The sequence below is a fragment of the Stegodyphus dumicola genome, chromosome 3, assembly GCF_044657685.1.
Source record: "Stegodyphus dumicola isolate Sdum_Otavi_A_Nest chromosome 3, ASM4465768v1".
Lineage (NCBI taxonomy): Eukaryota > Metazoa > Arthropoda > Arachnida > Araneae > Eresidae > Stegodyphus > Stegodyphus dumicola.
This window is the reverse complement of record NC_140770.1, coordinates 106,363,159-106,385,032: the sequence shown is the minus strand read 5'-3', so window position 1 is coordinate 106,385,032 and position 21,874 is coordinate 106,363,159. Positions and strand designations below refer to the sequence as shown.

At 32.5% G+C, this 21,874-nt stretch overlaps 2 protein-coding genes across 8 annotated transcripts in view; one reads left to right on the top strand and one right to left on the bottom strand.

Annotated features, from left to right (window-relative positions):
• The window catches only part of LOC118192594 (tectonic-like complex member MKS1), a 45,387-nt gene extending 30,871 nt beyond the window's left edge, over window positions 1-14,516 (top strand). For 5 of the 7 annotated variants that reach the window (XM_085813120.1, XM_085813125.1, XM_085813123.1 and 2 more), the window contains 7 exons: window positions 487-549; window positions 640-704; window positions 2,224-2,281; window positions 12,675-12,788; window positions 12,862-12,995; window positions 13,092-13,184; window positions 14,279-14,516. In XM_085813120.1, coding sequence (XP_085669246.1) covers window positions 487-549; window positions 640-704; window positions 2,224-2,281; window positions 12,675-12,788; window positions 12,862-12,995; window positions 13,092-13,184; window positions 14,279-14,308 — 557 coding nt within the window. In that variant the 3' untranslated portion in view covers window positions 14,309-14,516. The remainder of the gene's footprint in view (window positions 1-486; window positions 550-639; window positions 705-2,223; window positions 2,282-12,674; window positions 12,789-12,861; window positions 12,996-13,091; window positions 13,185-14,278) is intronic. The other 2 variants (XM_085813121.1, XM_085813126.1) reach the window with 2 other exon arrangements.
• Window positions 14,517-14,622: 106 nt separating this feature from the next.
• Window positions 14,623-21,874, bottom strand: part of CCT6 (chaperonin containing TCP1 subunit 6) — a 52,735-nt gene continuing 45,483 nt past the window's right edge. Inside the window, exons 10-11 of the mRNA XM_085813119.1 lie at window positions 15,744-15,816; window positions 14,623-14,809 (exon numbers count right to left, since the gene is read on the bottom strand). Coding sequence (XP_085669245.1) covers window positions 14,734-14,809; window positions 15,744-15,816 — 149 coding nt within the window. The 3' untranslated portion in view covers window positions 14,623-14,733. The remainder of the gene's footprint in view (window positions 14,810-15,743; window positions 15,817-21,874) is intronic.

Genomic DNA, 21,874 nt, shown 5'->3' with positions numbered 1-21,874 from the left:
TATTTGATCTGTTGTTAAGTGTCCCAATGTATAGCTTATATATGCATTTTATGACAACAATAAAAAAATAAACTGTATCGTAATTATTGGCATTTAATCATGCCTAATTATTGTAATAATGTTGTTTTGCAAAATATGTATTCTTTCTTAAACATTTAATGCTCTAAATGGAATTTGAAGTAAATGCATTTGATTCGTTACATCAGATATATTCAAAATAATATATAATTAGCCTTTTAAGCAATGTAAAACATTCTTAAGTTATTTTAAAAACTTAAAGTAAGATTTTTAACATAAAAAATATAGTACTATTAATTTATGTGTAATGTTACATTCCAAAGGATGTATTTAAAGTATTTTAACTTTTGTCGTTTCGAAAATATTAGTATTATTCTACGTAAAACAAACATGTGTATGCATATCAGTATACATACATAAAATCTTAATTTAATCTGTACACAATTCAGGGATATTTTAATTTTTCAGTTTCTGCTCAAAACTTCCAGTTCTCTAATATTTTTGTTCATTATCTTTTGGTGCTTCCCAAAGGTAAGGCATAAATTAATATTAAGAATAAATTATCTGTTACTTGGTTTATTTTCATACTGTGTTTTGACTGCTTTGCATGTTTTTGATTAGGATGGAATTCTTTGAATAATTTAGAAGGTGTCACTCAGACATGTAGATGCAAATCAAAAGATCAGGTATTATATAAGTGCCATTCTATATTTTGATTAACATTATTGCAAAAAATTATTATTTAAAAATAATTAAACCTTTTTTTATTGACAGCATTATTTACTTTGACATTTAAAATACTTGTATGTATTTTCTGAATTAAAATGAAAATTATTTTAATCTTCATGAGGGGATATGTTACACCTCACAAAACAAATTTCTTAAAAGTGACATCCTCCTATATTTTTGGAGGGGGGAGATTGAATTTTTTTCTAGTTGTCTTAAAGATGATATGTGAATTATTGCCATATTATTATTATAATCAGTGAAATTATTGCCATTATTCATTGTAAACTATGCTTCCTGGGATGCTGTGCTCCCCCTTCTATTAGTGTTTAGAAAAGAAACAAGATCAAAAAGATATCTACATATTGTGCCTGCATAAATTTCAATGGATGAATATGAGGGGCATTTAATACTTTAAGCTTAATTTAACATTAATTTTTCATTTTGTATATAGTTACTTTCAACTTTGATGCACAGTGACCCATTAAGTATCAGACTCCAGCAGGGAAGGGGAATCTTTTATCACACCTTTCAAACAATACTTGAAAGGCATTTTTCAAATCAACATTATTTCTGTAATGTGGCACTTGCAACTGATGCTTCAGATTCTGAAAGAAAACACACAAAAAAGGGGGAAGGGCACTTAAGGTAAAATTTGTTGATTACAATGGATTGATCTGAAACCTGCATTACTTCACAACAGTCTGAGAAACCTGAACCTTGTGCACTAGGATGTTATTAAGCAAAAGCAAATTAACCACAAAAATGAAAATAAGAATATAACCAAATATAAATAAAGAATAATCACAATAGTGAGAAATAAAGGAAAGGAAATCTTACTTTGATTCATTTAATCTACCTGCTTATGAGCATTCCAAAACATTTTGGTGCAGGCTATAAACCAATTGGCTTCATTATCTTATTACCATGTACATGCCCCAGAAATATTCTTTGAAAGGTCCAAATAACTGAAATTCCAATGTTACCAAATGTGGATAGAGAAGTGGATGTTACACTCTAAATTTACTTTTATCACAGTATGGGCCAGTGAATGGAAAGGGCCATTTCAGGAAGCAGTAATTCATTTTGAGACAAGTATCTGCTGTTTTGATTACATTGCAGATTTCAGTTGTTCAGCAGCATGTTACTATACAGCACTATCCATAATTTGATCTGTTATCTAGAAATAAACCATACAGGATCATCAATATTCTAAAAAATGGTAAGCCCATATCTTGGAATAGATATGATGGGTATTTTCACTACATTGATTATCTCTTTCTCTTTGATTCATAATTGACACATCTTTTGTTCATAATTTCTAGGTTTTACTTACAAATAACAATTTAGAAAGTATTTATTAAAAAACATTACTATGCATTGTATTTTTAATTTCAGGAGAACTAGAAAACTTCATTAAAAATGCTTTATATGTACTGTATATATGATTTTGTTTTAATTCCAATTTTCACTATTTAGGAAACAATAACCTACTTTGGGCACATATTTAATTTGGATATTGGTGCAGAAGTAACAAGTAAGTTTTCTCACACCAATATCTTCTAATTTCACTTTATTTATTAACAGTATTTATCTATTAGTTTGTTAATCTCACTGAATCATACTGCAATACATAAAAAATTCATCGAAACAGTGTCTGTTAAGACCATCTTATATGCAGAAAAACCAGTTACAGTCAATCATCATTATGATGAACCTTTTGACCCTGTTAAGTTTCCTGTACATTTAATATAATTTGAAGCTGTCATAGTGAACCTTCAAGAGTATGAAAATCAGAAATAACCAACTGTGTGGATATCTTTGATTAAAACTTTTATATGATTTTCCAAAATTTTTGCATGTTTCAAAGAAACTATAACTAACTGTTAAAATCATTTGCATTCCATCCATAAAGAAAACATTTTTACATTATTAGTCCAAAGGACTATTGTTTTCGTTTTGCGATTTTGCGTTGAATCACTATAAATGTCCGTTTCACTTTTCAAACTGTTGCCACCAAATGTTAGAGTCCTGCATTATATTTAAAGTAATTAAATAATGAAAAATCTGCATAAATGTAGGTATATTTCTTGCATTGTGATAAAACAACGGTACCTAGAGCCATTGAATTTTGAATGACGTAATCCTCCTACGAATATGGGCATGTGGAAGACCAAATTTGAAATTTGTTTTATTATCGATTTGCAAAACTTTAATGAATTTTTGAGTAACAAATAACAACTTAAAAGGGAGCCATGGCAGCTCTCTACGGGGGAAAAAGACCTTTTTATCTCCAGCACACGGAACTTATCGGAAATTCTAAATATATGCTCATTTAAAAATTATTTTGCAACATTGCTATTGAACTGAATTTCATGGCTTAAGAGCAAAGAACATGATATTTAATAAAGGTAGCACACAAAACGTTAAAAAAACACCCCTTTGGACGTAATTTAAAATCCGAAACCTTTCAGATTTTTTTTTTTTTTTTTTTTTTTACAGTTTTTTCCTTTTATCTTGACCTCACTTTTCTCTATGTTCTAAATGAGACAGTCTATGAGAGACAGGTGCGACACTGAACTTTAAGAGAATGATGATACAATAAGTATATCTTTTGGTACATGTAACAATGTTAGTAAGTTATTCCCTTATTCATCATTCAATTTTTATTTAGTTAGATAATCCATTTTTCATATCAAATCAGATATAGCAAACAAAACTTCTGGTCCCTTTAAGTTCATTATATGGAGGGGTTCAACTGTAGTTTAAGTGAAGTAACATGAATATGAATTAAATGCAAAATGAAAAAGGGAAGAATTGTTCAACCTGACTCAAGAAAAAGCAGAGAAAAGACACAATTATTACACACCTAATCAGGGAAATGAATAGAACTTTATTGGAAGAAACCCAATGAAATTGGTAGGTGGGTAACATAAAATAATATAAAGGATTTGATTTAAGAACAACACAATACATAAAGTATTACATCTGCCCTTTCTAACATGTTGAAAAGAATATGCTAAGTAGTGCTTAAATTCCAACTGATAAGCTTCTGGATGTTATTGCACTAGTGTGTGCGTAGATGGTGAATTACTTTGAGAAAATATTTATTTCACCGACTATTAAAAATGATGTTACGATCAAAAGACTGCACTGAAACAGGCATGTAGAGATTAAAAATGCCCAGAAATGGCTCAGACTTTACTCAGATTAATTTTTATACCCAGACCAAGCCTACAAATGTACACTGCTAAAAAAAAAAAAAAAAAGGTGGGGGGGGACTATATCTTCCGTTCTACTGGGGCGATTCACGGAATTCAAATTGCGTTCTTCATATCTCAAAAACGCGACTTAGAATATATATTAGATTTATATATAGCACTATTCTAACATAGGAATTTTGACACAAAATTGGACTTTTTCTGAAATAACATACCAATTTTTTCCCATATTTCGATTCTACGATTCAAATTATGCCTTAATACCAAGTTTTGTAAAAATTGTACAAGTAGTTTTTAAAATATTAGCTCCTCAATGTTAATTGAATTTGGCAAATATTTATTAATATCTCTTTTTTTATTAAACTTTTTTGATTTTTCCTTTCACATTTCGAAATTATGTTCATTCTAAATAAAATTTACTTATTTTTTGTGTTCTATTTTAAAATAATTTTTATAAATAGTAGGTGTATTTCTAAGCATACCTGCAAAAAATTAGACCTTTTTATTCAAAATTTTGTAAGATATACACGAATTTACATATTTTCACGTTTTGAAATTTGGCATATTTTTTTTGAGCGATAATAACGCCAAATGTGGTTTATGGATTTTTGTTACAGTGAATTGCCATAGCTATTTTTAACCTTAAATTTCAAGTAAAATTTTACGGAGAATTAATTATATGAAATTTTTTCCCTCAATGATCCGTAATAAATATTTATTAATACTATATGAAAAGCTATTTTTTAAATTATAGATGATGATATTTAAATTTTCAACAATTTTCTTCCTTGTTTTAAAAAAATATTTGTAAGTTTAAATTTTTATCTTTGGCATTTTATCATCTGCTATTTCAACTTAACTTCATTTAAATCGAATTCTCTAAAACTGAGAACTTTCGTTTGATGTTTATTTGAATTTTATGAAAATATTTTATGACAGTAACTGCATAATTTATTTCTAAACAAGCTGTTGCTTATGAAGTGACTGAAAGAGCGGATGATACTATCATCCATTTTTTTAAAGCACAGTATATTTTTATAGAAACATAAGATTTAGAATAATCAATTTTATAAAAGTCAAACTATGATATAAACATACAACCCTCTAGAAACCGAATAAATGGAAGTTCAATGGTTATGTAGAAATGATCTGCAGCTACTTAATGGCTGAATAAGTCAGCAGGTTCTGTAGACAAGTAAGAATAATTATATAAACGACACCCAAATTCTGGATTCAATTAACAAGGAGGGTACAATGTTTATTAAATGAATTTAAGAAGTTTTTAAACATAAAAAATCAACTCATTTTTTATCCTAAATTGTATTTTTATGTGTAGCGTATTTTCATTATATCCTTAAAATTCTATTTTAGAATGTAATTGTGAAGAACTGAACTCTAATCACCAGTAATATAATAAGTAATTATTACGGTTATTAATAAATCCTTCTTATAAAGTAATTGCAAATATTTCAAAAAACTTTCTGTCTGAATGCAAATATTTTAAATTTTATATTAATCAAGATTGCACACGATATTATTTATTTACACTTTACTTCTTACCGTCAGCTCTAGTAGAAGTTACAAATCAATTATATTTAATTAAGGATTGGATTGGATTATTTAATTATGGCAAATCACATGAGGGCTAAAGGGGAGGGATGCCTTCGTGGAGGACTTTCTAAGGAAAACTGGCTCGTATACACATTACACATGGGGAAAACCACGAAACCAACCATGCAAGCCTGGGTTAGACTTCGCAACAAACAATTAGTATTTAACAATCTTCAAATGCTAGGCAACTGGTGAGGTTCCAATTAAATCTCCAATTTAATATTTTATTTGTAAATACGAGGGCCATCCAGGAAGTAGATTACGTTTCCGTCTGTGTCCACTAGGGGCGGGGCTAGCGCGGCCATCTTGGGGTCAGAGCGTTGCGCAGCTCAGTCTGCATCTAGCCGTGCTAGTGAGAGGTTTGTGCTGTGCTCCGTTCAGATACTGTGACGGTTTGAAATGTCTGCGTTAATTGAAAATCCCGCGAGCTGCGAGGTGCGCTCAGTAATAAGGTTTCTGACTGCAAAAAACTGTAAACCGATAGAAATCTATCGGCAGCTTCGTGAAGTGTATGGGGACAACATTATCACTGAAGGTGGAGTGCGTCAGTGGGTCATAAGATTTCAAAATGGCCGAACCAATGTTCACGACGAAGATCGAAGTGGGAGACCCAGCATAGTGACCGCCGAACTTCTCGAAAAAGTCGATGCTAAAGTCCGTGAAAATCGAAATTTCACAATAACGGAACTTTCTTTGAGTTTTCCACAAATTTCGCGAAGTTTGTTGCACGAAATCATCAGCGAAAAGAAGAAGAGGTAACGAAGTGGTTGAAGGCGCAGGCGGCCGAATTTTTCGACGAAGGAATTTCCAAGCTCGTACATCGCTACGATAAATGCCTTAATTTGTATGGTGACTATGTAGAAAAGTAGTATTTGAGTGTGGCTTTCATCTGTATATAATAAAATTTGTTTCCTATACTTTGTTAATTTTTTATTCCAAAACGTAATCTACTTTCTGGATAGCCCTCGTATTTAAAATATTGTTGTATTCTTAGAAGCAAAAAGCAGAATTTAAGTTTTGTTAACTCGTTAGTAAACTGCCAAGCCGAAACAAAATGAATATTCAATTTCTTTTGCAATAATTGTATTCACTTAATATTCTTGGAATATGAGCTAAAGAAGGAATGTTCTCGGGAGATTAAAGAAGTGTTTAAATCCAGTGATATTAGGTTTGTCTTACAAGCTCAGGATCAAAACGATTCTGCAATTGCCCGAGTAGTTGACTTGTAAATAAATGGCTGTGAATTAAGCACATGACTTTTAATCTTGCATTATTCAGTCAAAGAAACGTATTCCAAATGTTTTGTATTGCATGACAATGCATGTTTTCATTGTTCAATAACCAATCGGAGAACTGCTTGTATTCTGAAAATAAGTATGTGTACTCAATCGTCCTGCATGTTCTTCAAATTTGTCTTCTTGTGAATTTTTTTCTTTCCCAAAAACTAAAGTTGCCTCTCAAACGAAAGTTTTTTGACATTGATGAGACAAAAGGAGTATGACATCTACTTTTAGAGGCATGTCAAAAACAGATCTTAAAGCCTTCTCTTCCATTACATGTTGTGCAGTCAGACAAAAAGTTGCATCAGCGTAAATTTTATAATCTATTTTTATTCCACTCTGATTACTTTATTAACATACAGTGAATATATACTAAACCCTTTACTTGAGCTTCAGTAATTCGGAATTGTTGACGGAACTAGGACTTGGAAGATAAGTCAAATTGAATATTTCGGATAATCCAATAAATTCAAGGTCGAAATTTCAATATTTTATTTTCGGAGGGAGGGGGAATATTTTCAGTTTTGGTTCATTATCCTAAGTATATTTGCTTTGATTCTTTATTTTTTCCGTATAAGCGAAAATCTTACGCATGGTATACATATAACACATAGCTTCAAATTAAAATTTAGTAATATACAGGATGATTATAATTAAAGTTTCACTTTGAAACGGTGATAAAAGGAAAACTACTGGATCAAATGTTATCAAACTTGGTAACTGTGTAAAGTAGGACATGGGAATTTATTTTCCGTGAAAAAAAGAAAGTTTGAAATCTCACTGCCAGGGGGGAATGGCGCTGTATGCAAATATTGTTAAACGAAATATAGGTCGAAATTAAACTTAACCTTTTGTTACACGGGTTTAACCCCTTAACTGCCGCGGGCGTATATATACGCCTTGCTCAGCCGATGCGTTAACTGCCCCAGATGCGCAGCCGATGCGTTAACTTTGCGAATAATTTTAGGTGTAGCAGCGCAAAGCAAATGATAGCAGTTTGGAAGGACGTATATATACGCCTGGGGCAGTTAACGTATCGGCTGAGCAAGGCGTATATATATGCCTGCGGCAGTTAAGGGGTTAATATGTTGTATACCCTTAAGAAACTTTGAAGTAAGCAAATTACCATTTAAAGGCGTTAAATTTGATAAAAGTCGAGTGCGCCATCCGTGAAAACCACAAATTAGCAATTAGAAATCACTCGCACAAGTGCATACAATCTGGAAATCGTTTTCTTACAGACTGCTAATTTGTAATTTTTGAACATGAAGATACTAATTCAAAACGCTCTTAATCGATTTGGGCCAAAGAAATCCCTCATGTTATCTACCTAGTTCTATTGCATTCTCCTACTGCATTCGATAGCATAGCAGTCGTTCCACACCGTGTGGTGTGGAATGACAGCTAGTTTCATAACTGAACCATTTTTCTCTGAATAGCAGTCGACAGCTGGACTACTGTGATTGCAGCTCGCTTAGAGTCAATGTTAAAATGTTTTGTGATATATGAACTGCAGTAACGTGGCATTTTAAATACTATGGTTTTTATGCAGGGATGGGCCCCACCTCACATGTTTCGCACAGTTACTTAGGCAACATTTCACGAATTAACGTCTTATAGGCCGATACTTCCCCTCTTCCCACCAGACCTCATCCTCTGTGACTTTTGGCTATGGGGTTATCTCAAAAGCACTGTCTATGGTGATCTAAACTATTTGGCAGAAATGAAAAGTGTGATAAACCGACATGTCCGTAATATTCTTCCTGATATGCTAAGAGCTACTGTTGAGAATGCAGTAACAGGATTTAATTTGCTTTCGGGAAATACTGGACATTACATTGAACATGCTTTGTAACACGTTTCAGAAACGATTAAACACATTTTAAACCGATGTTTTCATGTCTTATTTTATTTGGTAAGTTTTTGAACACTTTTTTTCCCCCGCGGAAAATAAATTCCCATAACCTCCTTTACACGATTCCCAAGTGTGATAACATTTGGTCCGGTAGTTTTCCTTTTATGACCATTTCAAAGTGGAACTTTAATTATAACCACCATGTACATTAAACTTTGAAACGCAATTCATGTAATTGATATTTAAAAAAAAAACTGACAAGAATGCAAAATTTATGGAAGTTTAGCAATCGAAAAATCTTAATTTTCTTGTGTGAGCACTAAAAATAACTGTAGAAGGAAAGAAGAAAATTAGGGAGAAAAGTAAGCAAAAATTTTTAGGGAAATTTGACTGTGAGACATACCAAGATGTTTCAAAAAGTTGTACGCTTTTGAAGATACTTTCAGGATACTTCAAAGAATTTAGGTGTTCAAAGAGAAAACACTTGGACGTGTACACTAGCAAATACCATCAATTGAGCTTGTGTTAACAGAAAAGACAAATCGATATCATTGCAGATTAAAGTGAAGAGCGACTGGTTTTTGACTATATGGTTGTATAAATTTAAATTATGTTATAAAACATTGTATCGTATCATAAACAGAGAATCCCATGATTTCTCAATCGAATTATTTGAAGATTCAGGAGTTTATCCAGTGGTGTATGTGGATGTCACCTAAAGACGTTTTTTTCCCTCCTGATGAAACAGCGGCCGAGCGGTAAAAACGCTGAACACTGGTAGTTTGGTCCGAGTTTCGAATCCCGCGAACGGGTTGGCTGCATGGGCATTTTCGTGGTTTTTCCCATGTGTAACGTGTATACGAGCCAGTTTCCCTTAGAAAGTCCTTCACGAAGGCATCCCTCCCCTTAGGCAGATAGCTCTAGTGTGCTTTGTCACAATTAAATAAACCAAAACCTCTTGATAAAACCAGTCTTTCCTTTTATCTCATACCTTCAAAATGCTTAGCTTCTAAAGGCTCTGATCAAATGGATTGAATTGGATTATTAAGTTGCGGCAAAGCTGGGCTATCTGCCTAAAAGGAAGGATGCCTTCGTGAAGAAATTTCTAAGGGAAACCAGCTGGCATACATGTTACACATGAGAAAATCCACAAAAACACCCATGCAAACAGCCTGTTTACTGGGATTCTAATCCTGGAGTGAACTACCAGTGTTCAGCGACTTTACTGCTCGGCCGTTTGTGGGCCTTTATGAAATGGAAGGTGCTAGCTTTATTTAAAATTATTGTCAGAAATACCAAGATGTTTCGAAAAGTTGAATACTTTTTAATATAATTGCAGAATGCCTAAAGAAAAAGTAAATTTTTGCGTAATATATAGTACCTCTACTTTTTTTTCTTTTAATTTAAAACTTTTTAATCTTATGATATTTGATTCTTGCGATTTCAAAAATAAAATATTTGAAGAAAATATGAATAACATTTTAAGAAATCAATGTAGCAACCAAATGGTAGGATAAAATTGTCTAAATCAATGGGCACAATGATAAATCTGTTTAAAGCAGTGTATGCAAGTCATCCTAAGTTAAAATGTCGGTTATTTTATTCTTATTTATATATTTCTTTTCTGAATGGAACATTGAAAGGCGTGTTAACTGTGCTTTACTGTCAATTCTCTTTTAATATATGCAGTTTTCAAATGCATCGTAGTGGGGGTTACAAAGTATTCTTCTGAAACAAACGCAATTCAAATAAATAAAATAAATTTCTGGAAAATTTATAGCAACGTAAACAATTAAAAGAAATTCGAAAAAGAAAAAAATATCTTAAAGTTTATAACAATTATAATTAAAAATATAAGATAAAGAACATTATTTGAAAGAAGGAACGGTTGGGTCTTTTTTCCCTCTCATGTACTAGGTAAAAATGGAAATGAAAATAGGTTGCCACATATTAAGAAGTTTGCCAAGTGAACTTATTTATATATTTCTTTTCTGAACGGAACATTGAAAGGCATGTTAACTGTGCTTTACTGTCAATTCTCTCTTAATATATGCAGTTTTCAAATGCATCGTAGTGGGGGTTACAAAGTATTCTTCTGAAACAAACGCAATTCAAATAAATAAAATAAATTTCTGGAAAATTTATAGCAACGTAAACAATTAAAAGAAATTCGAAAAAGAAAAAAATATCTTAAAGTTTATAACAATTATAATTAAAAATATAAGATAAAGAACATTATTTGAAAGAAGGAACGGTTGGGTCTTTTTTTCCTCTCATGTACTAGGTAAAAATGGAAATGAAAATAGGTTGCCACATATTAAGAAGTTTGTCAAGTGAACTAATTTTGGTGCAAACTGAATAAAAAGCGCCAACATAAATTGTTGAATTTCTCTGTAAATTTCGCACCAAATTTTACAAAATTTAATATTTAGGCATAATTTGAGTCATAGAGTCGAAATATGGAAAAAAAATTGGTATGTTATTTCAGAAAAAGTCAGATTTTGTGTCAAAATTCCTATGTTAGAATAGTGCTATATATAAGTCTAATATATATTCTAAGTCATGCTTTCGAGACATGCAATTTGAATTTTGTGAATCAGCCCAGTAGAACGAGAGATATAGAACTGTCCCCCCCTTTTTTTTAGCAGTGTACCTCAGCTGCTGCTTAATATCAGTTACTGTAGGCCTGGGCAAATTTTCAACCTAAGATCCACATTGGAGGTTAAAAAGATGGCGGTAGATGCCAAATAGAATATTTTTGGATATAAATTGTTATCACCAGAAAAAGTTAATTCTAACATAAATAAATTTCTAGCAACCAATAATTTAATGAGACACATGATGCTATTTTACTATTTCATCATTTTTTAATTTTCAAATATAAATTTTTTAGTGCTGATTGTTAATAGTAATAATTACCTGAGCTGATAAAGTTTATTTTACTTAAATAGACATCACAAGTAAACTGTGTTAAGAAATATAACGGTTTGCATGCTCACGCAAAAATGTTCTATGTGCATAATTTATTTTTAAAAATCACCAAAGGGAACACACAGGCTGCAGAAGTATTTGCTACAGCTATAGGATCTCATCTAAATATATCATGAATTAAAGGCTTTATAAAAGAATTTTGTACTAGGAGACCAATCATGCTATTCAGTGGCTCAACTTAAAGAAAGCATAAAAAAAATGATGTTCACAGCATAATGATTGAATGCAGCCCAATTCTTTTTGGAATGTAATTTTAAAAATCTAGAGGAATCACATGCATTTGTGTTTGTCATTGATTGATATATCTGTGTCAATCGAATTGAAACCAAATTCTTGTTAATGCTTTCCAGACGCACATCTTTTCTTCTTTCAACAGAACATACTGCCCTATTGATTATTTTTTACAGTAAAAATAATCAACCAGAAAGTATGACTCTATATCCAATAGATATAAGTTTTATTGAACATACATGGAAGCTGCACTTAGATGTTGCAGTCCTCATGCAATACTTCAGAACACAGTTGAATATGTATACACTTAGTTATAGCAGGTGCTCCAAGACAATCTAATCAAAACTATGAAAAATCTGGCTTCATGTCAGGAAATATCTATGTGTTTTATTAAAACTGAACTTGACAAAAACTTTAAAATCAATGTTTTTCTTAGTTTAAAACTGAAACCTTGTTTTTTATATTAAAAAAAATATGGCAGTTATGCTTTTAAGATGCATTAATGTAACGTATTGTGAAATTTTCTTTTTTTTTTTAAATCTCCAAAATATTTTTTTGTTAGATCCATTTTTTAAGCACCAATAAAAAGGGCATTTTATCAAATAATATATTTCACACCAATATTTGATAAAAACATTATTTATTGCTGTAAGTAATTTGTTAGAAAGTTACTAAATGAAGTAATTAAAATAATAAAAAGCACCCTTAAAACTGATATTTATAGCTGAATATTTTTCTTAGATGCAGAATCAAGAACAGTTCTATTGAAAATCATAATGGAAGTAACATCTGTTGACTACTGGGGGAATTTTCGGAATGAAGGTTATGGTTTTGGCAATATAATGTTGATTCCAGGTACAAAACAGTCTTATAATAGTTATCAATTAAACTTTTTCAATTATACACTAAACTACAATTCACATTTTAGGCATTCATCAAGAAAGTATCCATACCTGGAAGCTTGAACCATCTACTTTGAAAAATCGATTACAAAATTATTTCATAGGCGGAACACCTTGTCTAGAAGATTTAACTTATATTATAGATCCACATGACACAGAAGTAAATATTTTTAAAAAATTAATTATTATATTAAATATACTAGCATGCATTTTTATTAGCTGCAGTATTATACATATATATTTTTAAAACCAACAGGAATCCCAAGTGTCAAAATATGGTGTTAAAACAATAACCAGTGGGAAAATTGATTTCAGAGCTTCAGTAATACAACAAAAAAAAAAAAAAAAAAAAAAAAAAAAAAAAAGGTAAAATCTTTCTGTATAATTTGTTTGAATTATTTTTTGACAAATGTTTTAAGAATGAAGGAAGTTCAGATTTTTCTCTGGTAGATCTGTCTGGCATTGCGAATTTAAGTCAAATTTTAGTATGTAAATTATTTGTATTAACTCTTTTGCTCCCAGCTGTCTAACACTGAAACCACATATTCTAAATTCTACAGAATTTAAGCTAGTGGTTTTCTTGCAGAACTATATGCATAAAGATGCGATGTTGTGGTATGTAGCAGAAACTTCTGGATAAAATGCAGCATTTCAACAATACTAACATTTTCTTGGTGGGATACCATTTGTAAAGAATCATATGCTTGCTTTTTGTGCAATACAATTTCAATATTGCTCGTGCAATGGCTGGTAAGTTACTTACCTTTCCGGCTTCATGTATTTTGGCATTTATTAACGTGATAGTTACAAATTTGTACATCTTGTTTGTTCTCTATGAGTAATGAAGGTCAATTTACAATTGCCACAAAAATTTTTGAATTTCTGTAATGACAGGATTCATAGCATTAAAAACGTTCCAGAAAATAGATTTTTTCCTCCATCTGAATCCCAACACACAAAATGGCAGCGTACAATTTGCAGTGTTGGACTCTGCCTGAAAGATAAGAACTGCTTTCTACAGTATCATTAAAAAAAAGTGTAGTTTTAGTAGTATTGTAGTGTAACCACCATATTTTATATAATACTTTTTATTTTTTAAAATTAGTTGCTTATATTAATCATTACCAATGTTAACCATGTGACAAGCAAATAAACTCTTTTACTGAAAACTTCCTTTTGGGAAGCCAAAGGGTTAATATGAAAAGTAAACCATATGAACTAAAAAATCTCGCATAAAAAAAAGTTGCTAAGAAATTGCTAAGAAAGACCAGACAAAATAAACACCAGAAACTGCGGTGATAGTATGTTTTGGTTTTTAGAGCTAGATGCCTTTTAAAAAATATTGTTATTCACACCTTGTTCTCAATTTCCTATGTTGTTATAAACTGTTTCTTTATATCAACCCATCAAGGCAACTTTTTCAAAACTTTAATTATTTATTTAGGACTGAAATCTGAAGGAAGTACCTGTTAATTTCAATCATCAGCATCTAGGGGAAGTTCACATGTTAAAGTCTCCTTTTTTATGTGTTATATAAAATATATTTTATAACTTGCTATCACTGATATCTTAAACCAATGAAATATTTTGTGAACTGAATAAAAGTTCATAGATATTTTATGTTTATTCTGTGTTGTTTATTTATGTTTTTATGTTTATTCTGAATAAAAGTTCATAGATATTTTATGTTTATTCTGTGAATGAAATACAACATGAAATTTCATTAGGTAATATAAGTAAATGATAATCAGCACTTCTTTCTCTTTTTACAAAGACAGATGCACATCAACTGTTAAGTTTTTATTAAGCAGAAAATGATGAAGATAGCAGATTTATGAAATACATATTAGTTGGTCACAAAGTTTTTGATCTTATTATAAATTAGCTAGAAAAGGTGTTCATTTTCCTTTTGTTGAAGTTAATCCAGCACGCACAATTTCATCTACTAGCAACAAATTAGAAGCAATTGCACAACTGGAAAAAAAAAAAAAAGATTTTGAATTCATAACCAATGATTTATTATAGTACTTTTAAAGTGAAAATGAAAAATTTGCATTGTCATTCTACTGAAATTTAAAGAAGTTTTATAGGTGTCAGCCTTTTACAGTTATAATGAAAATATGAAAAAAAAAAAAAAAAAAAAAGAGGGGGATTTTATGCAGTGTAATGACGCATTTTCAAAAGGATTCCCAACAAATTGGCAAACATAACTTGAAGTGAAATAACTCTGTTTAGAATATCTTTAATAACATTTTTTGTAGGAGTAAATTTAACATTTAAAACACGTTACTTTAAAATGCACAGTTTGAATTATGGAACTAATTATAACATGGTTTTTTTAAAATCTATTAAAATTTAAAATAATTGAATATTATATTATTTTTGCTAATTTTATTTGATTTTGCAATTTCATAAAATTTTATACTTTCTCTAATGAATTGCTAAAAATCACTTAAAAGAATTTTAATTTATATTAAATTTGTTTAAGCTACTTCTTTTGCATCTGAAACAGATGCTCTATATTAAGATACATTAAAAATCCGAAGATTTATCAGGAGAGTCGCCAGCTTTGATATGGTTTATTTGATTATGGCATAGCACATGAGGGATATCTGGCTAAGGGAAGGGATGCTTTCGTGGAGGACTTTCTAAGGCAAAACTGACTCATGTACATTATACACACAGGGGAAAAATGGAGGGAAAAAAAATCCTAAGCAGCCAGCCTGAACTACCACTGATGGGGCCCGGGAGCTCTGAATATATTTATTAAATTATAATCTTAGTGCACTTAAAATATATTCATATAAAACATACACAATATTTATGGTAAAAAATTTCAACTTGTTAGTAGTGACAATATATAATTTGTTTATATTTCAAGATGATTTAATATTGTTAAAATATTTACCAAGAATTCAGCAACTGTTTTTTCACTCTGTAATTATCCATGATACCAGCATCAGCTGCTACAATTGGTTCACCTAGGTTAGATTAAATAAACATTTATTAAAAGGGGGGCAAAGCATTTTGCTTATTAATGCTATTTCAACAATATTTTCCCCTGCTTAAAAAAAAAAAAAACTTTGCAAATAAGAAATTTTATACACTTTAAAATATATAAATTTGAATTTGTTGTGTACTAAAAAAGATTTTCAGCTACATATTTTTTATACAATGTTATGCAATGAAAAATATTCGAAACTTTCGCACCCATCACCATGAAAATTTACATAATTTCATACACCTTAAAATTCACACAATTAAGCAAAGTACACTCATAAACAGTCTAGGACAATTGCATAAAAGCCCAACTTTAACAAAAAAAATTCAAATAATCAAAGTTACGGAGACATTTCATAAATTATTTCTAAAACATGCAAGGCATCAAATCTGGATACCAAGAAAAATTAGTTAATCATGATATTAATGAGGAAAAAAGCAATGATTAAAGCAAGACCATGAGTAATCCATTTATTGACAACAGAGGCCGATCATTGTTACATGTTAGCATGATGTATAAACTACTTCTGGCAGTTATGAATGAGGATACTTGGCTTGGCACGACAAAGAACAGGGTTGCCACTCAAACAGGAGAATAAAATTCCCTGACATTTCCAGGTTTTCCAGGTATGTTTCGAGAAAATTCCAGTCTATCCGCGTAAAGTCCGTTGGCTGTGCTAAGAGGTAAATTAATTATGGTATTACTTGTACTGTGTAGCAAATTCACTTAATTATTCAATAAATCCCAGAGGACATTTTTTCTTAATTATTCTTGGTACACTTTGTTTGATACTTTTGTTTACTTTTCCGCTTAAAAAACTTAATAAAATTTAAGATATATACATTGGATAACAACTGTACGTTTTATTTAATTATTACTCATGATCATCCCCAGTTCAACACGAGGCTAATCCGGTTCTTATAAATCACAACGCAATGCTAAAAGTTAGGTTAGATTTTAGGTAAATTTAATTTGTGTGAGGTGTATTCTTAAAAGGCACCTTAACACTTGAAAACGCAAATATAATTATAATAGGAGTTGTTTTCTCCACTGAAGATTGAGATTAGAATTTGCCCAATCTGGAATAAAACAAGGCTTTTTTTGCAGACATTCTGCAGCTAAACAAAAGAAAGAAATCTATTTAATGATATTTTTTTACTAAATTGAGGTATTTTATATTTATTTCGCAGCATACATAAGGAAAAAATATGTGCATTAAATTTCGTGATGTCATCATACTGCTAGAATTAATTTCAGGATTATGCCAGAGAAATAAATTTAGAGGGAAGAAGCAACATTAAATGATATGAATAACATAAAAATAAAGATAATTACTTAAAAATTTAATTAGAATAATCAACGATATTTTAGCGAAAATAGTTGTATTACATGGTTATCCTAGATGATTGAATACTATTTTTTTATTTTACTGCAAAATGACAAGGTATTTATTAAAAAAAAAAAAAAAAAATTTTGCAGTAAAATTCTAGTATACGATACGGCCTTCGCATGATTTTGAAAATTGTCGCCAAGAACAAAATGACACGTTTACTGCTCATCGTCATGTCGCCAAATCCTGCTGTACCATAACATGGAGATTATTCTGACCAAAGAATGTATGTAAAAAGCGGAGGGAAAATTTGCCAAGGGATTTGACGACGGAACGGCCAGAATTTCCCTCTCCGCGATGTGTACAGGAAATTGAGAAACACGTGTTAAGAAGAAACGTCCTTTGAGAAAAAAGAAAACTACAAAAATCCGTTATTATTGTGAAAAATCCAAGAAGAAATGTTTTATCAAAGAACGTTTTTTCTTGGATTTTTTGCAATAATTTTAAAAACGGATTTTCGTAGATTTCCCTCCCTCAATATAACTAATCCATGAATTAATTTACTTGCGCCAAAAAATATTTTCTTTTCCTTTAGAGTTTAAAGAAATTTTAAACGATATTCATTTTATGAACTCTTGATAACGTGACCTTTGAACTTCGACACCGGTTTCGAGCTTTGGCGACAGATATATCGCGCATGCACAGCTGTTTCCCGCTATGATGGAACCGAGCCATGGCTGTTGCAGAGAGGTTTTCCTTCTTTACAATACATATTTTTTTAATTCTAACCTTCATGGTACCGTATACTAGGATTAAACCCATTTTGTTTTATACGAGAACAGGTACAGTTCATGCACTGCAAATGCGATTCTCGAGGTTACTGGAAACCAAAAGTTGCGGGAAACTTGCTTTGCCTTTCTAAAAAGACAACCAAATTGGAGCTGCGAAAATTGGCTCTATGCCAGCTGCCCGAATGACACTCGCGTGATACACAATTTGCCAACAAAGTTATCTCTTCCGATGTCGGCGCAAAACTCGCCTTTTTTGGTGGGATCGTTGTATGAAATTCCCTGACTTTTCCAGATTTTGACTAAAACACTTAAATTCCCTGACTTTTCCCTGAATTTGTTGGTCAATTTCCGAATTCCCTGACTTTTTCCGGTTTTCCAGGTAGCGTGGCAACCCTGAAAGAACCAACAAATGTTGAGTCCTTCAACATCTGCTGGCAGCTAGTTAATTTAGTTATTCTTAATAAATATGGAAATATATGTGAAGGTAATCTGAGGGAGGAATGCCTTCATGAAGTATTTTTAAGGAATATCTGACTTATATTCACACTACACATGGGGGGAAAAAAAAAAAAAAACTTGTAAGATATTCTGCAAGTGCTCAACTAGTTTACAGTGGATGGACAAAAATATGGAAACACCTTGTGAAATGCATGTTTGAAAAGAAAGATTGATTTTAATGAAATATGTAGGTGGCACTGGCATTTCTGACTACTGACGCCACCTATACAACTTCGTAAATGTGCTAAACAGTTCAGTTGTTGTCAGAGTACTGTTATGTGAGGTTGTCATTGCATTATGTCAGAGTTAACAGACTTGGAACGTGGGCAAATTGTTGGAGCACGTATGGTAGGTGCTTCCGTAAGCAAGGTAGCCGAGGTGTTTAGTGTTTCAAGAGGTACTGTATCGAAGATTTATTCCGCATATTTGAAAAGCGGAAAAACATCATCTGCTAAATCACAGTGCGGACGAAAGTGTGTCCTGAGTGATCGTGACAGATGATCAATAAGGGCAATTGTGACGAAAAATAAGACCACAGCTGCAAAAGTTACTGCTGAAATGAATGTTGTGTTAGCGAACCCTGTGAGTACCAAAACAATTAGAAGGGAGCTTCATAAACAGGGAATTGCTGGCCGTGCTGCAATTGAGAAGCCACTCATCAGTGATGCTAATGCCCGTAACAGGAAAAGGTGGTGTTTAAGTCATAAAGCCTGGACTATAGAGCAGTGGAAGCGAGTAATATGGTCTGATGAGTCTTCTTTCACATTGTTTCCCACTTCTGGCCGAGTTTACGCCTGGAGAACGCCATCTCAAGCCTATAATGCAGACTGCTTGTTGCCAAGAGTGAAACATGGCGGGGGTTCTGTTATGGTTTGGGCAGCCATATCGTGGTTCTCTGCTAGCCCCATGATAACTGTGTCAGGGCACATGACTGCCAAGACTTATATGAACATTTTGGCCGATCAAGTTCATGCCATGGTACAAACTTTGTTCCCCGATGGTGATGGTGTCTTCCAAGACGACAAAGCCCCTGTTCACACAGCTCACATTGTCCAGGACTGGTTTTCTGAGCACAAGGATGAGTTGTCCCATCTCCCTTGGCCACCACAGTCACCAGACCTGAATATTATCGAACCTTTGTGGTCTACATTGGAACGGAAAGTGCGTTCTCGTTATCCACCGCCACCGTTCTCGTTATCTGAACTTGCCACTGTTTTGCAGGAAGAATGGTATAATATTCCCTTGGCAAACATACAGGAACTGTATTTATCCATTCCGAGAAGACTGCAAGCTGTTTTGGATGCCAACGGGTTTCCTACATCATATCAAGCAAAGAAACATGTTTTTTTAAAGGTGTTTCCATATTTTTGTCCAACCCCTGTATATGCATCAACAGATGGTTGTGACCACAGTCCTAGTATGTATGTTTGTTAGAAGTCTTTTGGGCAGGTTAAGGAAGAGGTATGACACAATGTAGACACTCCTGTGAAATACAGTGCATGAGAAAAAGCATTAAGATGGCCAACAGAAGAGATAACATTCACATCAATAACAAAATACAGGCTATTATCAGGTATTTAATAGAAGTAGAACTGCATTTGATCAGGTATCAGTAGCAATGATTTTTCAAAGAATAATGCAGATGGTAAAGGTTATATGCTACTCTACAATGAGGTAAAATGCACTGATCTCACCCCACTGGGGATTCATCATTAAACATGATTTGATACAATCTAAACCTTGCAACCACTAACAAAAAGCAAGTATTGCTGTTGATTGTTAAAATTCAAGTACACGTATTTAAAAATAATTTTAATGCAATAAATTGCAAAGTTGACTACTTACTAAAGAATTTTTATCTTCTTATTAGCTTCAAATCATACTGTTACGAATTTGGTATTTAGACAGCTAATGTTAGTACACTTGTAAATTAAATGGTTTTATTTCCCATGCAGTGCAGCGCATGATGAATATTAAAAAAAAAGCTAAGCTGGAAAATTGAAAATACAAGAGCGAGTGCATTTTAACATTTAATAAATATCTCTTTTTGATTTCGAGAAAGTACTAGAAAATTTTCGCGCACGATTTTAAAATCTTATGAAAGGAGGAAAACCTCTCAGTTCGCAGTAGTTACTTACAATAATTTTTTTTTTTTTGTTCATTTTTCATTGGACTTGTGCATTCATTTCGTAACGAACCCGTATGCACGCAATGCACCCGTATGCATTTTTGGTGTCAGGAGTGGGGTTTGAATGCCAATAACAAGAGCGATGGAAGAGCAATTAACCCCTTAACTGCCGTGGGCGTATATATACGCCTTGCTCAGCCGATGCGTTAACTGCCCCAGATGCGCAGCCGATGCATTAACTTTGCGAATAATTTTAGGTGTAGTAGCGCAAAGCAAATGATAGCAGTTTGGAAGGATGTATATATACGCCTGGGGCAGTTAATGCATCGGCTGAGCAAGGCGTATATATACGCCCGCGGCAGTTAAGGGGTTACGGCAGTTGATATCAGCCTTTGCTTTGTTTAAAGAAGAAATGAAATCTAATCAGGAAAAGAATGAAGTGGGACAGGAAGAGATGAAATTGGGCCAAGAATCCTTTAAGGAAGAGATGAAATCCGTTAAAGGCGAAATGCAAGCAGTTCAAGAAAAGATTGAAGAAAGTCAATACAAAATGAAAAGAGAAATTGCCTGCATAATAGAAACCAAATTCAATGCTATGGAAGGCAGAATAAATGTGGTTGAAAATAAAGTTGGGCAAATTGAAGAAAAAGTTTCTCCCATAAAAGTTCAAATTGAAGAAAGTTTCTTCGGTGAAAGAAGAAATAGAAGAAAGAGTTTCTGCCGTCGAGCAACAAATTGATGATAGGGTTTCAGCCGTTTCGAAAGAAGTCAATACTTTAAAGAAATTCGTAGCAACGGCAGGGAGCAATTCAGATGGTTTTAAATTTTTACCAATGCTTGCTCATCCCTCTCTGAAACTATCGACATATGATGGGAAGACCTCCTGGCAGGTGTGTAAGACACAATTTTCTATCGTGACGGATGCAAATGGATGGGATTCCCAAACTAAGGCCTGTCATCTCGCTGCTCCTCTGAGAGCAGACGCAGTGGATATCCTGCAGATGCTTCCCGAAAACCAGAGATTAGACTTTGAAGCTCTATCCGGTGCATTGGAGCTGTGCTTTGGGGAGAAGTGTTTAAAAGACTACAGCAGGCTTCAACTAAAATCCTGCCAACAGAAGCCAATCGAAACACTTCAGGAGCTCGCAACGGATGTTGAAAGGCTGTCACATCATGCTTTTTCGGAGTGCCCGACAGAAACAAGAGAAATTCTGTCTCTGCAATATTTCATCAATGGCATCCATGATCCTGAAATACAGAAAGCTCTGTGAAGGACATAAAAGGCGCTCTA